General features: G+C 40.9%; 1 protein-coding gene across 2 annotated transcripts; it reads right to left on the reverse strand.

Annotated features, from left to right (window-relative positions):
* Positions 1-3,882: 3,882 nt before the first annotated feature.
* On the reverse strand, positions 3,883-24,755 carry ADNP2 (ADNP homeobox 2). 2 transcript variants are annotated; one of them, XM_027721516.2, is made up of 5 exons: positions 24,602-24,755; positions 19,504-19,659; positions 17,727-17,846; positions 13,138-13,227; positions 3,883-9,203 (listed from the first exon to the last, which is right to left on the reverse strand). In XM_027721516.2, the coding sequence occupies exons 3-5, from the start codon at positions 17,832-17,834 to the stop codon at positions 6,216-6,218; spliced, it is 3,186 nt and encodes a 1,061-aa protein (XP_027577317.1). In that variant the 5' UTR covers positions 17,835-17,846; positions 19,504-19,659; positions 24,602-24,755; the 3' UTR covers positions 3,883-6,215. The 2 variants fall into 2 exon arrangements, with proteins under 2 accessions (XP_027577317.1, XP_027577316.1); XM_027721515.2 differs by having other exon boundaries at positions 19,500-19,659.
* Positions 24,756-24,988: the final 233 nt, after the last annotated feature.

The raw sequence follows: 24,988 nt of genomic DNA on the forward strand, positions 1-24,988 counted from the left end.
ATTAGATTATTTAAAAAATATTTTATTTTATAAATATTTCACATTTTATTTCTTAGAAGAATATTTTTTATTAGAAAGCCTCTGCTCCAAGCTTTCTAATATAGCTAGTAAAGAACAGAAATGGTATAAGAAGAATCCAGTGGCAGAAGTCTCACTTGTGGAAGGACCTTTGCTCTGCCCAAGACTACATGGGCCCCTGGCAGCCCCAACCCCTTTGGTGCAGCAGCACCAGCCAGCCTGGTCTCATGCTCAGAGGGGCTCTGGAGAGGGTCCCCCATGGCACTGCCTGTTCCCAGAGCCCCCAGCATCCAGGGACCACAGCTCCTCTTCGCATTCCTTTACTTTCTGCAGGGACCTGCTCAGACCCGCTGCCAGTCAAGGTTTGGCTTAAGTAATGCCCTTGCAACCCTAATTCTCTCACCAGATCAGGAGAGGAGACTGAGAGCTCTGAAAAACTTGTAACTCAGTCCTTGGTCTCTAGAATAGTGTATGATGTCAGTCCTGTGGCAGATGGATGACACTGTGTCTATTTGATATGCAAATTACTTAATGAATTGTTAAGGACACTTGTCCTTCATGACCTGGAAACGATTTCACAACACAGGAAAACACGTCCTTACATGCCAAAGGCAGTATGTCACAGAGGCTCCAAGGGCATCCTTTCTGCATCATCTTTTCTAAGAGGTGATGCTGCTGGTAAACCACGTGTGTGACAGCACAGCCAATAAACCCAGACCACAGGAGACTGTCCTCCATATCTCATTGGAGGCTGGAAACTGCCAGGGTAAATTCTCACCCCTTTGACTGTTTTTCTGCAAAACCAACTGAAAATCTACAGTGCTTCTTTGTAATCTCTCTTCTGCTACATTTATTAAAAGTAATTGACTGTGCTCGAGTTGGTGTCTTGGCATTTTTCCACCTATCCACAACTGTGGATTCTTCTTCAGCTATTCATACAGCAGCTGTCAGTTAGATGTCGGCCAGATGAGAATCAGTGAGGAGCAGAGACAACGGCAGTCCCACTAGGAAGACTGCCCCCTCCCAAAACCTTGCCCTTTCATTCTCATGGATCTATGCATGACACCATCATGCTGAGTGCAGCAGCATTACCTAAAGCCACAGAGACATTCCTCAGCCTCACCCATGCAGCACGTGGACAGCAACTCTGCTTTAGACTTCTTGCTTTGTCCATAACTTAGATTATAAAACAAACTGACACTGACTCTGACAATACAATTAAGCAGATCTTTCTCCAGACATGTCCATGCCTGATGGTTTTCCATCACATACATGCACTGCCAGCTGTCCCATACTCCGCTTGCTTAGTGCACCTTGATGCATAAAACACCTACCAGTCTCAGTCTTCAAGGATGGCAAGAACTGCCAGCACTCCTGTTTAATGGACAGGCAGCCAAAATAAAATAAGAATACCTGCAAAGATACTTGAGGTCTCTTCTCCTTATTACAACATACTACTAGGTAAAACACTGTGTTAATAAACAGTAGTTTATGTGGAATTCGAGGATGGGCACACGACCCACTTTTGCGTGTTCCTGATACCTTCTCACACACACAGGGCAGCACTGTAGGCACACACACCCCACAGACGCCCCCTCTAACTCAGTATGTTAAACTGGACAAATGCAAAGTAAAAAGAACTACATAAAACATGTTTTGGGATCTGCTACACAAGTAAAAAAGAGAAATGATCACAGCTGCAGTCTGCTTGTCAGATCTGAACAGACAAAATGAGATACCTAGGGACTAAGGCAAGGTGTTAAGACTTTAAATGCAGCACCACAAAATTCTGCTTCATAGAATCATAGAATCAGCTGGGTTGGAAAGGATCTCTGAGATCAAGTCCAATTCTTGATCCAACACCTGAGTATTGAAAACTCTATTATTTCATGGTCACTGTGCCCCAGATGGCCTCCAACCACCACATCTCCCACCAGCCCCTCTCTGTTTGTGAACAGGAGGTCTAGTGGGGCCCCATCCCTGGTAGGCTCATTTACCAGCTGGAGCGGGAAATTATCCTCTATACACTCTAGGAATCTCCTAGACTGCCTCTTCTCTGCTGTGTGGAGTTCCCAGCAGACATCCAGCAGGTTAAAGTCACCCACGAGAACAAGGGCTGGCGAGTTTGAGACATCCGCCAGCTGCTTGTAGAATAATTCATCACCCTCATCATCCTGGTTGGGTGGTCTGTAACAGACTCCCACCAGGATGTCAGCCTTGTTGGCCTTCCCCCTGATTCTGATCCACAGGCACTCAACTGTATTGTTACTGACCTCAAGTTCCACAGTCACGAGACTCTCTAACATACAGAGCCACCCCTCCACCTTTCCTACCTTGCCTGTCCCTTCTGAAGAGCCTGTAGCCACCCATGGTAGCACTCCAGTCATGTGAATCATCGCATCATGTTTCCGTGATGGTGACTACATCATAGTTCATGAATACCCTCAATTTATCCTTTTCACATACATTTTGCAGAGGTATGAGTGAAAATTCTCCTACCTTTAAAAAACGCCATGAATAATTTTCATTAAGCTTTTTTTGGTCTCTTTTTTTTTTCTCTTGCTATTAGATTGCAACTTTTTCCTCCATGTATCTGTACTTAGCAAGTATCAAGTACTTTGCTACTTATCAAGTATCTTTCCTACAAAAGCATATCCAGGGTCAAATCTGACAAATCAAGCTGCAGTAGACAATACTTTTATAGATACTTTTGTATCTTTTATACCCAACACCTATCTAAATAAGCCCCTGAGCTTTCTTGAACTTTAAGCACTGAAGGGGAAAAACGCTGGATGCAATGGTGAAGGTAGGCACACTCTACACAAGCATACAATACAGAAAACCAATCACAAAGGTGTTTTGGTTACTGGCCCTTCCAAAACGACAGTTTACCAAACAGTATTAACTTAACTCCCAGCACACAGGCATATACAGAAGAAACATGACCAAGTCACATTATAATAATAAACCTTCCTATTACATATTGAAATAATAGGTCATCATGCTATTTCACAAGAACAAAACTCATGCCACAACAAAATATTTCTCAGACATGGATGACTCTCCAGACCAATACATGTGACAAGCAGAATATACGTAGGTGTATTTGGTGTTCTTTCAGTCCCATAAGGAACAACTACTTGCTACAATCATCCTGCAAACCAATCAGTATTCTTCCCAACTGGGTTTCTTTTACAGTGTATCAGAGAGCTTCATCCATATGCTTCAAGGGCTTGTATTCGCCAAGTCTGTTGCAGAGGGCAGCTCCTTTGTTTTCCATTCCCGACAGCACATCCCAGAAATATGAGGCCCTGTCCTTAGAAAAGTGCCGGAGAGTATCTACCACACTGCCGACGTGGAGCCCCAGACAGCAGCAATAGTATCTTCCCAGAGTTAACACTTTCTAACCTAATTACTTCACACATGAGAAGCGTACAGCCTAATTTAGTTAAAGCCACTGCTTTTTATATCTTGGCTGATTTCAAGATCCTTGGCTTTCCTGAAAAACATGACCACACACTGTGTTCTCAGTCACCATTTTCAAAATTCATCTGTTTTTTCTTTATTTCTACAGTACTCACTCAATGAGAGCAGGAGCATTCAGTGATAGCAAATTAGTACCAAGATTTAAGAGAATCAGTCTCTAGGAAAATATGTAGCTATCAGGATATGACATAATAAAAAGATACTACTATCATGCACTTAGGTCTACCTAAAGCGTCTGGATCTAAGTTCTACGTCTTACTTTCCTTTTGTCTCTTTTAACAGCCTTTTGCACCAAAAGAAACGTTCACATTAAGTTCTCTGAATGTATTAAAAGGGGGAAGGGAGAGGAGAGGTAATCATTTGCACACATACCTAAGAGAAAGTTAGAAATCTGGTTTATTTAAAATTGTGAAATCAAAGTACAATAAATAAAATGCTTAACATCAATACTGGATACTATGTAGAAAAACTCTGGTAAGACTGCACTGTTCCCTTGGCGCCTCGAGCGTGGATGAACCCTGAAATAACTTCTTAGCTCCCCACAGCCATGCTGTTACAGCTAGAATCTTTCATCACTCATGGTAAGCCTTCCCCAGATGCATGCTGCCAAATTCCTCCATTGGAGTTTCACCAATACGAGCAGAACTACCCCAAAGATGACAGGGCTCACCGGACCAAGGCTATAAGAGTGAGAATGAGTGCCTACATTTCAGAACTTCTATGGAGCATCTCTCTTCCTCACTCAAAGCCCTTTGGAAAGTTTTATGAACTGTGCTATGGTCAAATATAATTTTTTTTTAATGAGTTATTATTAGACTGTAAGAACACATTGTTTCTTAATCACTGTCAGTTTTTGGGGTGGGGCGTGTGGATGATCCCATTAATGGTGCTTATACTTGTTTAACCCTGCTATTAAAGCACCACATTTTTCCAAACAGCAGATCCTCTCTAGTAACCATACTTTAAATACATTAAATACATTAAAAGTCTCTGAACTAATCGATATGAAAATATTAAGATTTTATCCAAAATATAATTCCAAACAGTTTATAGAACCTCAGGGAGAAAGTTCTGCTAAAAATGTCACACCTGTTCAGAAACAGCAGTAAAAACATTCTGCATCTGCTTTAAAAACTATTGCACTGGGCAAAAGTATGATCACTACTTTAAAAAACAGAAATAAGCTTGGGCATATCACCCCTTCCTTGTAACAAACACTGGCACCAAGTGAATTCTTCTGTTTTCTTCTGAGAAAAAAGGGTGGGGAGAGGGGGATGAAGAGGAAGAAGAAAAAATAATTCATCTTACAGGTCATTTATTATGTAACTGGCTGTTAATTAAGACTGGAGGCACTCTTTGACAAGCCAGATGAAAACAAGCATATCCAGAAAGAAAGGACAGTACTCAACAAGGCCTCAATGTGGCCACCACTTCATGCTTCAAGTCAAGTGAACCTTCCCAACAGCTTTTCTGTGATCTGTAACAGGGATGTTCCTTCACATTGAAGATAAGTCTGTTTCAGTTTTATACTATTCTGATGCTCTCTATAGGCTAATAAAAAACAACCACTACATGAATATCATTGGTTCAGGTACTCAACAGTTTAAAGTCTTGATGCTACTAATTAATCCAGTTTCAGTCTGTACAATTTCTCATCCAAAGGACTTCAAGCCAGGGATCTAATTTGCTGGGGAAGAGGCTCTGCTCAGTTCCTACCTCATAAAACAGTAATTCAAAATAAAAGTCAGATTTTTCACCAAATTTTGGTGATATTTGGATAGGGTTTCTACAGGTAAGTGGTGTGCACAGAAGTCATATACTCCATGTATCAAAGCAACCTGACACTCTCCAAAGCAGCTCTTCTTTTTGAAAAAGAAAATAAAACAAATGCTGCTACCAAGCCTAGAACAATAGGTATTTAAACAACCAGGCTTCAACACCAATAAAAAGAGTAAACACTTCTTGTTAGCAAGATCTTTTTAACAGATAATAACCATTTAAAGTCGGTTCATTATAACACTTCAATAGGCACCTGCAAGCCCCTCAATCCTCACCACGTTAATACTCAGAAGAAACTACAAGTCACTAGACTTAAATGGCACAGGTATTTTGATTGAGGAGGAAAAAAAAAGAAAAAAAAAGATTGCCATTGCTACCAGCGCATTGGGAATTTGAAGGGGCAACGAATGGAAAGGCCGCAATCATTTTTTCAGAATCAGGAGGACTTAAAAACACAAATAATCACATACATGTTTTTCACATAGTTTACCTCGGTATTTTAACCAACTTACACATTTTATTATTGAGAGAAGATGACGACATTGCAGAAAAATAAAATTTGTTTTTAACAGGACAAGTGTTTTACATGGTGGTATAAAAAGTGTAAGGGGAGTCTGAAGGGGAAGAAAGGGAAATGAAGTGGAACAAAAAAAAATTCACAAAAAAAACCCCAAAAAACAAACCCCACAACACTACTCCAGAAAAAGTAAAACGCTAAAACAAATTCCAGATGTGTACGTCTGAAGGTTTTAGCTTTTTCAAATACACAACTACGTGTGCCTTTCACAAGAACAGTCACAACTGAACGATACTTTTTGTACTACTGTACCCTTCAACAGGTCAGTCTGCAAGTTAAAACAAATAATATAATAAACTGCTAAACTGGTAAGTATGCAATTATGGATTGTTTTTAGCTGTTAGAAAAAGCTTGTTTATGTATCTAATGGTTCATCATTTAATGGTTCATCATTGAAAATCAAACTGTGCTTAACAGTTTTTAGTTCAGACATACTGAAACCCAGCAGCACAGATGGCTGGAGATTTTTTATCGCCTTCAAGCATTTATTCCTCATTTTTCCAAAGAATGATGCAACATCAATTTTCCACGCATATAGCAGCAAGGAAAGTAATTCCACCTCTTTTTTAGAAGGATATGGCCTCTTGTGAAAATAGTCTAACAAGAACTGTTTTTGCGCCTCATACGAATTGTGATCATACTGATTAGGATCTACCGCCAGAAAGCGAAGATCCTCACTAGAAGGAAGCTTCCTCACCTCAGTCCTAATTTTTTGTCGTTTGAAAGGCACTACCCCTGAATTCACTTCTTTCTCTGGAGACAGAGCTATGCCAGCACTTAAGCTCAGAGCCTGCTGTTCCTTATTCCTTTGGTCTTCTGCAACAAAGCAGGAATCCGACTGCCTTCTTTTCAGTATCACAGAAACGTGCTTTTCACCATTCACAAACAGCAGCTCTTTCCTCTCGGTACGCTCAAGCTGCATCTTCAGGCTTGAGTTGGTGTCTTTGTCTTTGGGAGCACTTCTACAGCGGAGCAAATGTACAGCGATAGCTGTTAAAGTCATATTTCCAGTGTACACACCACAACAGTGGATGCACTTGAAAGCAGGAGACTTTAAAATTGTATGTACAGTTGGCATTATATGATGCCTCTCTTTCAAATGCTTTTCATAGGTTTCTTTACCAGCAAACGTACCTAAGCAAAAGGGACAGGTAAACATTTTTCTGGTGCATCTCCTATTCACTTCTGCTGTCTGAGGTTTCACTTTGATGTAAACAGGGACAAGAATCGTTGAACTTATTCCAACAAGAACTGCCAAATGTACTTCTCTTTCACCCATGTCTTCATTTGGTAACATTGTATTGAAATCAAAGTGTGGAAACACCAGGCTACCCTGACCATCGTAAACCAGTTGAAATCCTCTGTTGCTGTAATTCGCATGTAATTGCTTTCTGCCATTGTGTCTGGTTTTGTTGTGCTCCACGAGGCTTTTTAAGTCATAGAAAGTACCTGTGCAAAACAAGCAAGATAAGCCATGCATGAAGAGATGTTTCATGAGCTCTTCCTCACAGAGAAAACATTTACAGGCACAACACCTGATCGCCGTTTGTGTCATCCTTAGAAAGGGTGCGCAAGCTGCAAGTTTGTCAGGTTCCGGGATTTCTACTTTTACTTCGCGTGGTTTGTGGGCCACCTCCATGTGCACCTCGTAGACATTTGATGGGAAAAGCTCATTGCAAACAGGGCAAGTCTTCCACTGCTTGGCCTGTCTGATAGCCTGGCTTGTTTCAGGACCAGGAGGGGAGGCCTGTAAGGACACATTCTCAGAGGTCAGAACCATGGGAGGAGAGGGTGCGCCGGCTGGAGACTGGGACAGCTGAGCCACCGACCCAGACTGCATGAGCTGGATGGGGACCTGCGGGGGTGCAACAGTTGCTACTCCACCACCAGGAGGTACTGGCAAAGTAACTGAAACTGGGGATAGTGTGTACGTAGGTATACCATTAACCTGTTTTCCAGTGGGAATCAACTGCCTCAGTATAGAGCCTGCAGTCAAAAAAGTTGCGTTTTGAGAAACTGGAGGTTGAACTGGCTGATTTACTGGGATAACTGCTGGGGCAACAGGTTGGTTAAGCTGAAGAAACCCAGGTCCAATGGGCTGTCTGACAGGAACCACACCAGATGCAACAGGCTGGTTAAGTTGGAGAACACCTGACCCAACCGTCTGTGCCACAGGGAAGACTCTGGGATCAATGGGTCTATTCATGTTCCCAAGCGACTGGTTGACAGAGAGAACTCCTGGAGGAACTGGTTGATTCACTGGGAGGACTCCTGGTACAACTGGTCGATTCACAGGGCCGACGGGCTGAGTAATAGGTAGTGTTCCAGCTGGAACTGGACCATTTATAGTACCAATGGGTTGATTAACAGGAAAGAGCCCAGGCCTGACAGGTTGATTAAGAGGAAGAACTGCAGGGGCCACAGTTCTATTTATGGTCCCAACAGAATGATTAAGAGGGAGCCCATGAGAAACAATGATAGGCTGGGAAGGAGATGGCTGAATACTAATGTTCTGACCTACAGGAGGATTGCTGGGTACGAGAGCGACGTGTGACGGCGTAACGACGGGAGCAGAAGTTGTATGTGGAAGGCTACCAGAGGCACTTGGAACAGTCAGTGATCCAACTGTGTTTTGAACTCCTTTTGGCTGCACTGCACTCTGGTTTTGATTATTCTGTGGAAATGAAAGCTGGATGCAAGCTGGAGCTGTGACGGAACCTGCTGGGACAACGGCAGGCCCTGCAGATGGAGCAGCCACTGTCACACCTTGGAGAGGCTTTGGAGCAATAGACATTTTTTTCACTAGTCCAGGTTTCTTAATATGTTCTGAAATCAGAGACCGAAGTTTGTTCTCTAGGTCTCGGTGTGTTTCAGCTGTCAAGACATGATACATTAAAGAATCTGGGCTGTTTGCAGAAGCGTTACACTTTTTACAGTAGTACTCAACTGAATTTGCTGTACTGTCGTCAGGTTTCTCACCAAAATATATACTTACTAAGTTTTCAAAATGGTTCATCAGCACGTGCTTCTTCATATTGTAATATAAGGTGTCTGTGAAATGACATTTTAGACATGTGAAGTTTATGATGTCAGTCCTAAATTGTTTCATGCCATCCAAAATGCTGACTGTATAGTTCTGTATTCTTTTATTAGATGAATGAAACATCCGGATGTGTTTTCCTACTACTTTGGGATGAGAAGAAAACGCACATTTTGGGCAAGAAACCACCATCTCTTGGTCCATTTCATCCTCATGGTAACGATGCAAGTGATTCTTGAATGAAGTAAGCAATTTTGATGAGAACTTGCATAAGCTACAGCAGTACGGCTTTGTTCTGTATCTCTGCAAACAAAACAAAAACAACCACTTAGAAACTGCCAATTCCTACATTGCTGTTATCTCTTTAAAACTAAGTCTGCACCATCACCTGTCAAAAATGCCTTCACTGGACATATAGCATGTATCTTCTCAGTTTCTTCTGGTTTTGAAAAGCAGATTTAAAGATGACATACTTAAAGAGAGAAACATCTGTGCCCACTTTGCTTCATTATAATTTATTGAGAAGCCTTAAGTGAGTTCATTTCTACCCCAGTTCAAAAGAAGTAATTCTGAAGCCCGTTTTTAAAGATGGGAATCACAGAACAAGCTAAGAAGAATTTGTATGCCACCATACACAGGAGGTTAAGCCTTAGCAATTAGGAATAGCAGCCCTTTTAATATGACACTTTTAAAGCTTTATTTAGTTTAGGGCCAGCTCTCATCTACTAGAGAAAGAGAGAGAAGAGAGAACAGGCAGGATCCTTCTTCTGTATTTCATTAGCCTACTCTTCCCTGAAAACTCTCCAGAAGTACCTTCCCAGCAAAGCCAAAAATGACTAATTTTTTAAGAACATTCTTTTAGAGCTAAAATAATAATAGAAAGGAATAAAAACCCCCTTTTACGAAAAAGCAGCAATGTCCTCTTTGTATTGTCTCATACCAACTGGACATCCCATCATAGTAATTTTTTTCAGAAATTTCCTCTAGCACACTCAGTATACAGCCTACAGATTCTTCTCAGGAAAGTATTTTAACTGTATAAGAATATACCTAACTATCTTCCACTAAGCAGCGGTTTGGTCCCTCAGTTATATGTCACATGATGGCATGACTTTTTGTATCCATGTGAACATTATTTGCTCTTTCTGAAAAACTGCTACCCTGTCAACCATTTTTTCTGACCAACTTCTGATCAACTTCTGCCAAAAACTACAGAATAACAGCAACATCCATGTGACAAATGTGCCCCCTCAGACATCTAGTGGAATCTCTCTGTTCCCTCTATATGTGTTCTTCACCTCGTTGATTTCTGCCCCTTATGAATCCAAAGGGAACAAGCTGTGCTGCCAGTAGAGCATCCAGCCTAGTTAGATCACCCACATATATCTCACTGACACATTATGAAGAACGGTAACGAAATATGTGCAGGGTTTGGTTTTTTGTCATTTCATATAGCCATGGAGGTTATAGTCAGTCATCTACAGATAACAGATAGTCATCTACTAGCAGTACTACAAGAATGACCTGATGCTAACGAAAATCTAAGCTCCAAATGCAAGGGACGGGGTCAGATAATGCCACTGGTTGGCTAAGGCTGCTGAAGAAGTACATTGCTAAGGTATCACTGAATTATCTTCTATTTAGACACTTTCGGTGTCTAATCCCAGCTGCTAGTAAACAGCAACAGAGAAAACTAGAAGATGCATCAATCTTACTTTTAAAGTATGTTGCCTAGAGAAAGGCCACTGACACTACTGAACTAATGAAGCATACAGAACATCATTAAAAGATGCACCTTACTTCTGAAGGAGTTAAGTGACAAAGAGAGGTGACTGCTTATTTTAATTGGTTGTCCAAGGCTTAGAAAAACTTATATGTTTTAAAATATTGGGCCTCTTGACCCCTTAGTTCCATCCCCTGCCCCATTTCTGGTTTGGGTCTTTTTGTCCTCATAAACTTGTACCATAGTGTCAGTGTTTCCTTCCTGCAAAGTCTGAACAATTGCTGTTAGATGCTGAACAAATGCTGTTAGAACACTCTACAGATAAGAGGTCCAACTGCTGAATTAATTTGCTGTTCTGTAGCAATGATGTTCAAACAAGTATCGAGCAGCCCCAGTGCCTGCATACTGATAAGTCTAGGGAAATATGTTCCATGTCTTCTTAGTTCATTCCGGTTTTTTTGATGGAGGTAAAAATTATGAGACTTCACAAAAGAACAAAAAAAGACATCTTAGAAATAATTTTGCCAGCATGTTCTCCTTGCATACTCATCTGATCTGCCTTTTCTGTTCACAAGTGCTACGACAGTCTACCAGTCCATCCCAGTTTTATAGAAAATTTGACAAAATAAGAATTTTAAGCCCCTCAGGAAAAACAAAGCATATTAGAGATTGACCAATACAACCCTCAACTGTACAAAATGGTATCCAAAAAAAGGCTTATTAGAGATATTGAGGAAAACTTGATTAGTCCTACTCCGAAGAACATACCCCAGCACATAGTAACTCTTTCCGTTGTGTAGTCTCACATTCCCCACAACCTAGAGACATGCAGAAAGACAGAACAGCCTCCAAGAACTGAAGTTCTTCCCGAACCGTTAATGTCTCCCTAAAAGCAGTACTAACGCTGGAAACCACCAACTTCATTTAAATAGGTATCTTCTCCAGCCTACTGAATTTCCAGTGTAGCTCAAACAACTTCTTTTCCCCTTATGGCAACAACTTTGGAACAGAGCATCCTGAAGGACCACGTCTTCTCTCTAAAGTCTAGGCAACATGATATGTGAATGATATATATCAAAGAACCATGATTGTATAAAGAAAATGGATAGAAACAAGTTTAGTAACCAAAAGAGACTGCTTGGCAAATCTGCTCCACAGCAACATATCACCATCTCTGCACTGAATTTCATCGATCAGATTCCAATCTTGTTTTTTGGACAGATACAGACACAGTTGGTCATGCTGACTAGCTGAGTCAGGACACATATTTCTCCCTTCTGGTAAGCGATCAGGTCTCTCTGCCTTGTCTCCCTCCAGACAATAGGGAGGAAAGAAGATTCCCTCTCTAGTGCACATTTCCATTTTCACTGAAATCATTTTGCCTAAAGCACTGGTGAAGGAAGATAAGCTTCACTCGGTCTATCTTCATCCTACTCTTCCCTATTTCACGTTTGAGGAGGAAGGGGAACCTTCCTTGCTCATCTAACACAGACCTCCCAACACTGAACTTCTTTCTTTAGTCAGAAGGTAGAGGAAAAGGCAAAAGAGACAAAATCAGCAAGACCAGAGCTCAGATAACATGCTGGATGGGGCCAGCAGACCTGATAACAGAAGATGTTTTTCATGCGCATAAAGAAGAAATAAAAAAGGGGAGGGAAAAAGAGAAACCATCATAACAATTAACAGGATTTATTCTATTCCCCTAAACTAAAGGTAGTCTTTACTGGAGGTAACTGTAAGCCTTATCTGAAGCGGCGGGAAGAGGCTAGACACAATGTGTCCCCAGTCAAACAAACGTCACATTCGACTCTTTCATCCACAAAGTCATGTGAACAGATCAACCCCTAGTCTTAAATGTGTGAACACAACTTCAGGAAGGGAGAAATAGGAGACAAAGCAGACAAGGGTCCTGATGGGCAGAAGGGATCACTTTCTACTTAATGACAGCTTGGCCAAGACTGAGTGGCTTTGTTTGCTCAGCCTGTGTGCTGGGGGCTGCAACTATTCCACTTCGAAGCCTTAGTTTGTTTTAAAGATGGTAGAGGCAGATGTTTTAAAAGCTGTTTCACATACACAAATCTAACTGGAAATAGTCTTCCACTGCCACCCTAGGCCAAGCCACCAATGATAATTTCAGCTTAATCCACTTGCATCTATGCAATCTCATTTTCACCCTTCCAATGAAACAAGAGCCATGTTGTACACAAGAACATGTTAATACTACACATCAAATTAGGCTAAAAAAGCAGAACATTAGTGTGACATCTTAAATACTGATACTCAAGGTTATAACCTTAAAAACAGCAAATGACATGCAGTCCTTATAACCAGACACATAACAGGGAAAAACACAGGGAAATGTAAGATTATTCCCTGACTAATAGCACTTAGAAAAAAAACTTTAAAGCTATTTTTTTACCATAAAAAACTGTATTCCAATTTCTGAAAATTATAAAATTCAGCAACTCCACATACATGTCTACCCAGAATTTCTAACGCAAATTTTATACATACTTTCCTTTTACCCACAGGTTCCCAAAGAGAGACATCGCTCCACGAAGTGTTATAAAAGTAGCTTTCACCTGCGTCAAAACTTTGAAGATTCTAAAAGAAAAATGGAAACAAAGAAATAATCTGCTTTTGCAGTCTGTTTTAAATATAAAGAAATTCTCAACAGAAAATAAGGAAAAATAAAAAAAGAAAACCCACATAAAGAGAGAATGACTCAGAAATCCATACAGTATTCAGATATAGGTCCCAAAACTCAGTTAAAAGAAATTACTTCTTTGACCACTCTTTGATTTATTTTACCTCAAATATTTGTTCATATGTCTGGCTGGCAATAGAGCAGGAATTCTGAACATTTCATAGTTACTGAAAATAATATATGGAGTGAAAATATTTACACTTTAATTCCATTGTTTCCAGCCAAGTTCACAGTGAACACTGAAATATATTTTCCCCCTCTACTTTCTTCCACCTACATCTGTAATATTTCACTGCTTACTTCCATTTATTAACTTACCACAATGCTTTACTTTGCAACAGATTTTAGTATTAAATCTTCATAGCATTGCTATACTTTTTTGGAAAAACAAAAGACATTCACAGAAGCTTGTTTCCAAGAGCTGCACTACTTTTCCTCAAGCTATAAAAGTAACAATATTATCATGTCTGGAACACCTGTGTCAAGGGAAGCAACTTTCCTTACAGCTTTCTTCTAATCAACCCATCAGAGCAGTTTATGTTCCTCAAGCCAAAGCCAGCTATTACCCTAAAAATCCTAAAGTTCGTCTTCAGTTTTCTAAGGCCCGCACATATCCAAACACAAACTTAATTTAAAAAAAAAAAAAAAAACACACACCGAACTAGATTCCTGTTTCCTAGGCGTTTCTGAAGACCCTAGGCTAGCTCCAACAGCAGACCAGAGAGCCTTAGATGAACCACAGGCTACGAATCCAGGCTTTACCCACAGAAAACCAGCATCGCTTTGCCCCTCACATTCTCCTTCCCTTTCACAAACCACTCTTCACTCAAAATTCCGCAGATACCTAGAGAGAACTAGATGTTTTCAATTCTACACCAAACACCACTGGAACAGCAGAAGCAGATAATAAATACCATTTAAGTTCAGATCACCTGACAAGAGAAGTGGAATCCATAAACCTAATAGTTCATGGTAAAAAAAAATCCCATGCAGTATTTATGTGAAATTTAGCATCAGCAGAGGATATACCAAGCAACAAAGAGAAACAAAGCCTCTAGCAATCAATAAAATACAGAATCCTACTTCATGCAGGCTCTGTTTGCACTAGGTTCCTGTCCTTGCAAATATGAGTATTCCTTTGTGTTTAACAAATTACAGCAAGACAGAACATCTTGCCAGTGATAATTTGATTTAAATTACATTATCCAAGAATTTAGAAAAATGTAGCTGAGTTTGCAATAAGCTTTCTAGCTTTTTCAACAGTCAAGTTTGCCTGACAAGAACCCAGAAAAGCTCAGGGCAACAATAAACAAATCCGTTTCCATCTAATCAACACCTAGACACTAAATGAGTCATCTATTTGCCCTTCAGCCAAACCTTCTTATAAAAAAAACCAGAAACACCTTAGAAAGAACTCTTGCATGGAACAAGAGTAATCCCAGAACTTCAGAGAACTACGTTTCATAGAGAAAATTAAGAGACTTGAGATTTACTAAGAATTCTTCGGCCAAATATGCTGGAGCAAATTACACACTGCTAAAAAGAGTTTTCTTAAAGTTTCTGGCTTATCCAAAAAATGTTTCATTTCTGGTTTGAGGCTCCTAGACTTAAACACCACATTCCCACAAGCCAAATGTGTGTGATAATACACATCTAGACAATTTTGCTGCAACAGCTATTTCTTACAGAGAAATATTTAATGACAAATGTAACCATTCTTATCAATACAATCAGTCAAAGGTGCAAATGTCTATTGTGAACACTTGGTTTAAACAGAGGTCTGCTAACTTGTTATGCCCTTCCCACATTTCTCACTCTCTCACAGGAGGGGAGAAAAACAGATCAGAAAGGTAACAAGAAGGGAACAAAAACCCCCAGAGAAGCCTGACTAATCCTGATGTATAGTGGGTATTTTTACATTAAAGAGAAAAATATTCTTAAACTAAGAACTGTTCTCTCTTCTGTATTAAAACCATCACTGTTTTCCAGAACAAAAGATAAAGAGCTTATAGTTTAAATGAAGACACAGAATAGAATCACAACATGGTTTGGGTTGGAAGGGACCTTACAGATCATCTAGTTCCAGTTCCCCTGCCATGGGCAGGATGCCACTCACTGCACCAGGTTGCTCAGGGCCCCATCCAACCTGGCCTTGAACACTGCCAGGGACGGGGATCCACAACTTCTCTGGGCAACTTGTGCCAGTGCCTCACCACCCTCCAAGGAAAGAATTTCTTTCTAACATCTAATCTAAACCTACCCTCTTTCAACTTAAACCATTGCTGCCCCTTGTCCTGTCACTACCATATAAAAAGTCCCTTTCCCTCCTTTTTACAAGACCTCTTTAGGTACTGGAAGGCTGCAATGAAGTTTCCCCAAAGCCTTCTCTTCCTGAGGCTGACCAACCCCAACTCTCTCAGCCTGTCTTTAAAGCAGAGGTGCTCGATCCCCTGATCATCTTCTTGGCCCTAAAGATCACAGTATGTTAGAGAAGCTAAAACAGTTTATTAAAGGAAAACCTCTGACATTACAATGTACTTGAACACACTACTTGGAGAATAAAACTAGTAATCTAGCACAAAAGGCTCATGTTTTCTTCCCAGTAGCTAAAAACTAATTTGGTCTTTAAGCTACAAAGAGATACTAGTCATACGTGAAAATCCATCATCTTCCTCACAAACTACTGTCCATTATCATGCCTAATTAGAACAGTGTAAGACCAATTTTAAGACCAGATGGAAAGTCACATTTTATCATATCATTTCATACCATTTCCTAAATTGTCCAGCCTCCTCACAAGGAGCCCAAAACTCAATTTCAGTATTTGAGAAAACAAACAAGCTTTAGCTACTTCCCACTAAATGGTCTTTAAAGTCCCTTCAAACCCAGGCCATTCTATGATTCCATTCTATTAAGACCTCACACACCCTATATTGCCAAAAAAAAATACCATCATCATATGAGCCAAGTACAAATCAAACTCTAGAAACCATTCTTCCTGCTGCTAAAGTTGTACCAAAACCAGCCCCAGATTACCTGGAAAAAAAAAAAATCCCTAAAATTATGAACTTGGTTAAGGGAGAATTATTTGCAAAAAACCCTAAGATGGTATTTTTTTGGCCCAAATCTCAGTGCTTTTTCCGAAACGGAGATGTTTGCTGGCTTTCCCACCACCACCATTTACTAAAAATGAAGCAAAACCAATAAAAAGCACACTAATGCACACTACACCCCCCCAAAAAAACAACCAAATACAAAACACCTCATTCCTCATTCACCAATAAAGTCCATGTTGCAATCAAAGAGACTGCAAGCATTTTCACAGTAAAATCCTGGCACCATCAAAACATTTCTACTTCAGTAAAGACGGACTCAGGTTCTGAGTTAGAGGATTGATTACAAAACAAAACATAACACAATAAAAACAGTAAGTAAATGGAAATTACTAGACATTACAATTTTCCCTGAGCTATTATGACATTTAGATACATCCAACATTGTTCAGCTGCAATAACCAAGAATGTTCCAAAATCAGTTATGCATGTACAATTTTTTTTCCAATCATTTGCTTATACAGTTTCAAAAAAAAACCACCACAAAAGACATAACAGCAGTCCTACAGAGTATCAAACCTACCTTAGTTCCACCATACAGAAGCAATCCAAACTCTTGACTGCGGTCAAGGTGAAGTCACGAATAAAAAGCCAAAAAGACTGTGCAGTAGCTCACTGAAATATACTACTGTTTAGTCATCTAGTTGTATTACTGTGTCTGCACTTTTCCTGGTATTAGGCTTGCCAATCTGCCGGTGTGCATTCCTCCTGATTGTTGCATAGAATTTTCTCCAGGAAGGGGCAGCAATGGTACTAGGTTCATCTTAATCTCCCTAGTACACTTGCATATACTTTTTAAGATGCAAAACCAAACTACAACTCAGTAAAACAGTTTTGGTATTTTTCTCTGGTCACAAAGTTTAAAGGCCTGCAACGAGATTACTGGGTTTAATTGCCAGGCTGTTTTCAGAAATCCCGACAATTTTTAAAAAAAAATGAAAAGCTGCTGCATAGAACATAAAAGTTCTTTAGTCTGTGGTGTTTTTCTTGAGGCTGTACTGTTCCTTCTGTTTAAACATTACTAGCAGAGAATATGCAGCACCAATCTATAACACATCCTGTTGAGAAATACATTTTCTTTCAATGCTACACACTAACACAAGAAATTCCTCCCCTGGCATATGATCAGTCACTAATGAGTAATTAGTGACTCATTAGATCTATGGTAGATCTATAGACCCATAAAGATCTATGGCAGAGGAACATCATAAATACACTAGAAAGTGAAATATTTTTCAAGGGTTTAAATTTCAGATTGGTTTACGTTCTTTCAAATGCTTTACCTTCAACGATTCCCTGCAGCTGTCAAGCCCAAGATCCACAAGAATGTCCTTCACCTTTTTTCGAGCCTTCCTGACATTATCAAGATTTTGAACAGGAATTTGAAACATTTTGCACTTTTCCTGAGGAAAAAAAAAACAACAACCCAAACACAAAAAAGTGACGGAATAATTAAACACAGGCACTTTCATTGAACAGTTAAAACACAAACTAAAATCCAAACCAACATGGAATAGAATCAGCACTGCCAAGTCTACCATTAAACCATGTCCCTCATCACCACACCAACATGTCTTTTAATACCTTGGGGATGGGGACTGAACCACTTCTTTGGGCAGCCCATTCCAGTGCTTGGAAACTTTTTCTGTGAAGAAGTTTTTCTGATTACCCAACCTAAACCTCCCCTGGTGCAAGCTGAAGCTGTTTCCTCTTATCTGTTGCTCCTTGGAAGAAGAGACTGACCCTTTCCTGTCTACAACCTCCCTTCAAGTAGTTGTAGAGAGCAATGTCTCTCCTGAGCCTCCTTTTCTCCAGGCTGAACAACCCCAGCTCTATCAGCCATTCCTCACAGGACTTCTGCTCCAGACCCTTACCAACTTCATTATCCTTCTCTGGACATGCTACTGCACCTCAGTGTCTTTCTTCTAGTGAGGGGCCCAAAACTGAACACAGGATTTGAGGTGTGGCCTCACCAGTGCCAAGTACGGAGGGACAATCTGGTCCTCCTGGCCACACTATTTCTGATACAGGACAAGATGCTATTTTTTAAATATGAAAACCCAGAATTCTTGAGCCAAAGAACTGGATTCATTAATATTTCCCAGTAGATCACTTGACTATTCTTAAAGGAAACAGAATCTGAATTTTTGAGGAAAAAGTTCTTTATATTTCTTCTATCTACATAAAATTCCAAGTTTTTCTTTCAGATCTCCTTGTATCTACATGGCAGGAATACTTGTGGCGTTTTTGTAAAAGAACATGAACACTAGAATTGTATTAAGTTCTATTCAGAAAATTACTATCATCTCACCCAGGAAGGAGAAATCCAACACCTTTCACCTTGAATGTTAGCATCAAGATGAGAAGTCTTTGGTAAGTTGTTCTGCTGTCATGTATGTACACACTTAAAATATAATTACTAGTAAAATCTAGATTTCCTGTACAAGCTTGTAAAGTGATCAGGTATCCCATGGGCTTAGATTTAGAAGTATGTGCCTTTGTCAGCTGTGTCAACTGTTTCCTAAATTACAGCATAGTGCAATTTAGACTAAGATTCAAGAAACTAAAATGGGCACAGAATACAAAAGAACTACCCTGCACTGAAAAAGGTCACTGGGAGCTTCTCAGGTATTTGGTTCCTAAATAGCTGGCAGAGGATCCAGGAGCATTTACACCACCTTAGTCCTTATTTCTAAATAATTCATCCATCCAGGACAAGTCTGAAGAAGAAAAAAAAATAAAGAAAATCCCCAAACAGCACTTTGTCCTTGACAAGTCTCAAACGTCTTGAAAAGCTTTACTTGACTACAAAAAGCAAGATCCCTGTCAACAGAAAATCTTTGCCTCAGATGACAAGACTTTCCTGTAAACAGCTGCAAAATCCCCTCACATATAAGACACCAGCTACAAACGAAGCCTCAATAACCCCTCCCCCCCCACAAACCCCACGAAAATTATTAAAAAGGTTTTTACTGTGTATGTAATCCCCCCAAACCTTAATTTATGTACAAAACATACAATTGAGGGAGTTTGTCATTAAAATTCAAACAACTCACATACTATTCTTCTCCTCTTCTCCCCCAAAAGGAAAGGTGTGTAGAGAGAAGTCGAGAGGGAACCCCATTGACAGACGCTAGTCTTGTTTTCTAATGTTTTTCATCAGCAGGAAGTCCAGAAGACATTCTGATACCATTGGGGTGGGTGTAGAACAGGACCCTATAAAGAATGCAATAAATCAAGAGTAACTGATCTGGCATTCTATTAAAGTCCAAGGAATAAAAATAGGACAAAAAATCATCTTTTTAAAGTGAAGTCCACTGGGAATTTGCTTAGTCTCTGGTCAAAGCTTTATGATCAGTCCCTCTGTGATAGAAGGTTATGCACATCAACCCCCACAGTCCACTGCAGGTAACAACAGAGCTGGCTGGATGTCACCATGCTCAGATCAGCCAGAAGATGTGGTTCGATAAATTAGGCACCACTGGAAACCGTTCCTCCATCTCAGTCCTTCAACTGATGCTACTGAAGAAGGTGAAGCAGATTTTTCTTGAGGCATGTCTAGCTCATAAAACAAAAACATTAGTCTACAAAGATGGTGTAGTATGCAACATCCATGTAACTCAAGTTTTCTTAATCAGTAATCTTTCTGAGATGGAAATTATTAATCCAGAAGAAAGAAAGAAAAACACACACAAACACCAAAAAAGAAACCTGATAAAAATTAGTTATTTCTCAGTTTTCAAGTAGTTGGTCTTCAATCCAAAGGCCACCATGTGCAATCATGTGCAAGGTTAGTCAGTTGGTATTTAAACAACCTGCTTGGGAGTAAGGCTCTTAAGTTATTCATCTAACACCAGAATCACAGAATGGCTTGGGTTGGAAGTGACCTTAAAAATAATCTACTTCCAATCCTCTGCCATGGGCAGGGATACCTTTCAGTACACCAAGTTGCTCAAAGCCCAATCCAGCCCGGCCTTGAACACTGCCAGGGATGGGGCATCCACAGCTTCTCTGGACAACTTGTTCCAGTGCCTCACCATCCTCACAGTTAAGAATTTCTTCCTAATATCTAATCTAAAATCTACCCTCTTGGGATTCTCTCTATCCATTAGACCATCAATGCCCCATCACAAAGGTCACAAAATCTCAACCTTCTAAGCTTATTCCCTCTAGCCCTCAGTTTAATTCCCTGATTACTATGCAGTTTATTATCCATAATCTTTTACTACTAATTTGTTTTTCTTGTATTTTGGATATTCTTCAAGCCCTAAGTTGCATTTTGGTTCCATCAATAACTACCATTTGTTGGTACACATCCCATTCTTAGCCAGCAAATTCAACATGACTAAAACTAAATCAGAGTTACTCTAGCCCGAGTCTTGATCCTTTTACTGTGCTGCCTACCGAAAAGATAAATCTGTATTTGCTGCTTCTTAAGAGAAGACCTCCATAATGATACAACAAACTGAAGTTTTATGCAACACTACAGGTTCCATTCATTTCTACAACATTTGTTACCATAGACTGTAACATATAAATACCTTCAGCTTTTCAGCAAAGATCACAGATACAACTCTTTCCTTCCGGTAGTACTGCAGTATTTTAAGGCTAGCCTAAACAACAAGGTAACAGTATCTTAGTAGTCAGTCACTAGTCTACCAAGTACCTATCTTCTGTCGTTTCTCCTCATTAAGAAAAAATTGCAAAAATACTAATATTTCACCTCTTTAAAGTGAGAAGTCACCACGAAATGGAAAGTTCCTATTTCTCCTACTCCTTAGAACAATACTCCTTCACCTTGGAAAGGACCTCAAAAGAACACCCAGTCCAGCCTCCAGTAAGCAGGCTCAGCCATTAACTGTAATCAGAGCACTCTGTTTCTCTGTTTTGGCCAGTCAGATCCTGAAAAATCTCCACAGACAGAGGTTTGACAGCCTCTCTGGCAACCTCTCCCAGTAACAGCCTGTGCTCACAGTGAGAGCTTTTTTCCTTACATCAAATCAGCACCACTTTCATTCGTGTTCCTACAGAAAGCAGGCATTTGCAAGCAAATTAAATACAGACTTGGTATGGGCTGGAGTAGGGAAGATGCACAAATGTGCCCTCAATGTGCATGCGAAAACTCCGAGCAAAACCCAGTAAACCAGATAATCAGGCATTTCTAGGTATTCAGGAAAAGAGGCAGCTACAAAGAAACACTGTTAAGAAGACCCACAAGAAAGTAGCTGCAATGGAACCCTTTTTAGACACCAGATAATCCACACGGAAGCCAGATCTCCAGATGTGTTCCTAGGAAGCTGGGCTTCACTAATCCATTATTCACAGAACTGCTTATAGTTAGGGAAATTATGAAAGGCTTATGGTATTTTGTCCTTTCATATTATCTGCCTTAGTTTTTATACATTTTATCTAGTAACTGAGAAAGATTTTTACAAAGACTTTGATCTTTATAAAGGCTTACAGGTTTTGGGACATTTGGGTGGGAATATTTATAAAGGTTTGTTTATCAGTTTGTATTTCAGCAGTTATCAGAATTGATATGCACCAATAAAGAATTATTTTCATTTCAGTAAAGTCATTAGAAGTTGATAGTATTGGTTGAGAAAACAGTAAAAACTGCTTTACTCCTGAAAATGAAATGAGAGCCTGTGATCTACTATTTCTAAAAATCTAAAGCACAGGAACACTGGGTGGCAAAGAGAGCAGCGAGGAGGACATTGAGAAAGTGACTAGAATAATGGGAGTTCGGCTTGGCCATGTGGAGTTTTACTCTCATCAATTTTGTTTTGTTTCTGATAAGCTTACAAGTCCTACAAGAGGTCACACCTGGGTATCTGCTTAACCACATATTATATGGTCGGTTCCACTTCCTGGACTCTTATCTGTGCCTTCTGAGAGAGACCTAACCAGATTTACAAGTACATCGGCACCATCAAAGCTTATCCAGCCTATGGAGGAAGAGGGAAGAAATGCTTATAGCTTCCTATCAACTTCTCTAGGTGTTTTAACAGCTTTGGGAGATTTGATCCCAGAAAGAAAAACAGTCAATTGATTAGAACAGATATTCTTCTTGTTTATTATTGAACTTGTTGTAAATTAAAATATACCTTATTAAAAAATAACATGAGCAGTTCTGGTCAACAACATAATTCCTCTTTATCATCTTAAATTCCAATTTCTATCCAAGTACAATGTGATAGAATTCTCAGATTAAAAAAATATTAAACTTTTCTTTGTGCAACTAAAGCAGAAACCTTTGGGGATCTGGAATCATAGAACTCATTCTAAAGTCACAATAATTTTGCTGTTCTCATGGCTAGAAATCACATACCCGTTAAAAAGGTCACGTAGCCCAACACAAAGACAGCCATCATTCAACAGTTGCTTACACAAGGAAGAGCACTAAGGTATGTCACTACATAGATAAAGATAGAGCACACCAACCTGCATCTTGCCTAACAAGTCAAATCAAAACGAATTTAGATCGCTAATCTTACTTGCTGTGGTTTAAATAACTATTGTGATGGTTCATTAACACACGATCAAATCCCTGTTATCCAAGACTAGTCAGAAGAAGGGACAACACCATTCAAACTCATGGAGCCTTCCTAGAGCACTAACTCACACAACACTTTGACTCCCTTGGGAGTCCCTTCTGGGCATTAGCCAGAACTTTAACCCAGCAGGATTCAAGTTCATCCCAGGTGACCTAAGCATGTGCCTGGAGCCAACTCAAATCCTGCAGGACTCATCAGCCCCATGTGTATGAGAGCAGAAGAGTCACACACCAAGCCCAGCTACTCTAGGAGGAAGTACAACTGCATTTGTACTGCACTAGTAGGTTTGGTATGACCCAAAGACTCTGCACTTCACAGATGCACAGAACAGTCCACAGCACAGATAATACAAAACCTTAATAATTCAGCAAGGGGACAGAAGTGAAACAGGTTTCAGCAGAAGGACTGAAGTGTTCAACACAAGCCAGCTCTACCAGCGTTCAGTTGGATTTAACCCAAATCAAGGAGCTCCCAATCGAAAAACAAAAGGTATTACAAAATTCTGCGTGCTCTTCCTCGTTTCTGAAGATTTGCTATAATCGGGGGGGGGTTGTTGTTTTTTTACAAAACTTTCATTAAATGAACCATAGGAATTACAGGTCTTCTTACAGCTTATAATATACCTTATTTTTTACCCACAGTTTGGCTAGATATTGTGCTAAAGAAATCCCCTTTTCTTGATCTAAATTTAACAGAAAGTTTATTAAAAGCAGCACTAGGATTTCTAGAATATAGAGTATATATTCCAAGAGTTAGTCTTTACAAGCAGTTCATTTTAAGTCTTTACAGTTTTAGGGGATCAAAGACTTACTTTTGACAATTGAAAACTATTAAGAACAACAACCAATTCCTCCCCAATAACTGACATGTCAGAACTTTATCAGTTGTGAGTTGTTTGTAATTTTGACAATACAGAACTATGAACCGCTGCAGCAGGAGTCAAACACGTGCCATTTATTTAGTTTACAAACCAGGACAACTGAAACTCCCCATTACCTGCCCTCGAGCACAAGGCAAGCACATTTGGATGGTTTTCAAGGTTTGCATCCTGCGGGCTATGTTTGTACACACTATTCATAAACTTATTCTTTGTTTTTAAATGCATGCATTGCTGAGGTACCACAAGGATAGTCAACGTAATTTTGCATCCCACTGACTTTTGTCATTAACTGATCCCATTAACTGATGGTTAAGTGCTGATTCTGCCCGCAAGCCATTCCCACCATCCAAGCTAACACTTTACTACAAACTGCTTCAAATTAGAACAATCCACTAGAAGTAATTAAAAATACTCGTCCACAGACTTCGAGACAACCTATTCGGCCCATTCCTTACACACCCTATCGCTGAAGTCCGGACTGGAATTAGCAAATAAAAAGCGAACCAGCCGCTCACAGGGAGGCATCGCGTTTTCCCGGTGCTAATCGCCTCCCTCGATGGCCGCGGCGGGGGCTGCGGGCAGGGAAAGGGTCCCGTCCGGTCTCGTCGCTCCGGGCGAAAGCGCTCCATGTTCGCAGCTCCCGCCGCGCCGAGCGCACGCAGCCCCCGAGCGCTCCCCGCCCTCCGCCGCGCCCCGCCCCGCCCCGCCCCGCCGCACGTACCCGGCCGGGCTGCAGGGGGAGCCCCCGCCGCTCCTCCTCCCGATCTGTGCTCCTGCTCCTCCTCCTGCTGCCGCCGCCCGCCGCGCCGCGGTCCCGCACGGCCGCCGCCCCCGCCGCTCAAGGATACGGCTCTGCTCCCGGCTCTGCCCTCGGCTCTGCCCGTGCCGCCGCGCCCCCGCCCGCCGCGCCGCGCCCGCCGCCCCGCCCCGCGGCCCCGCCTCCTCTGCCGCCGCCGCCGCTGCCCGCCCCGCTCACCGCGCGCCCCGCCAGGGCGGCGGCACCGCCGGAGCCCCGCTCAGCGCCCCGCTCAGCGCCCGCCCCCCGCGCCTCCGCCCGCGCCGCATCAGCCGCCAGAAAGAGAAAATGGCGCTCGATTTGTCCCAGGAA

The sequence above is a fragment of the Pipra filicauda genome, unplaced genomic scaffold (genome assembly GCF_003945595.2).
Source record: "Pipra filicauda isolate LSUMZ 115617 unplaced genomic scaffold, ASM394559v2 scaffold155_size1731166_pilon, whole genome shotgun sequence".
Taxonomy (NCBI): domain Eukaryota; kingdom Metazoa; phylum Chordata; class Aves; order Passeriformes; family Pipridae; genus Pipra; species Pipra filicauda.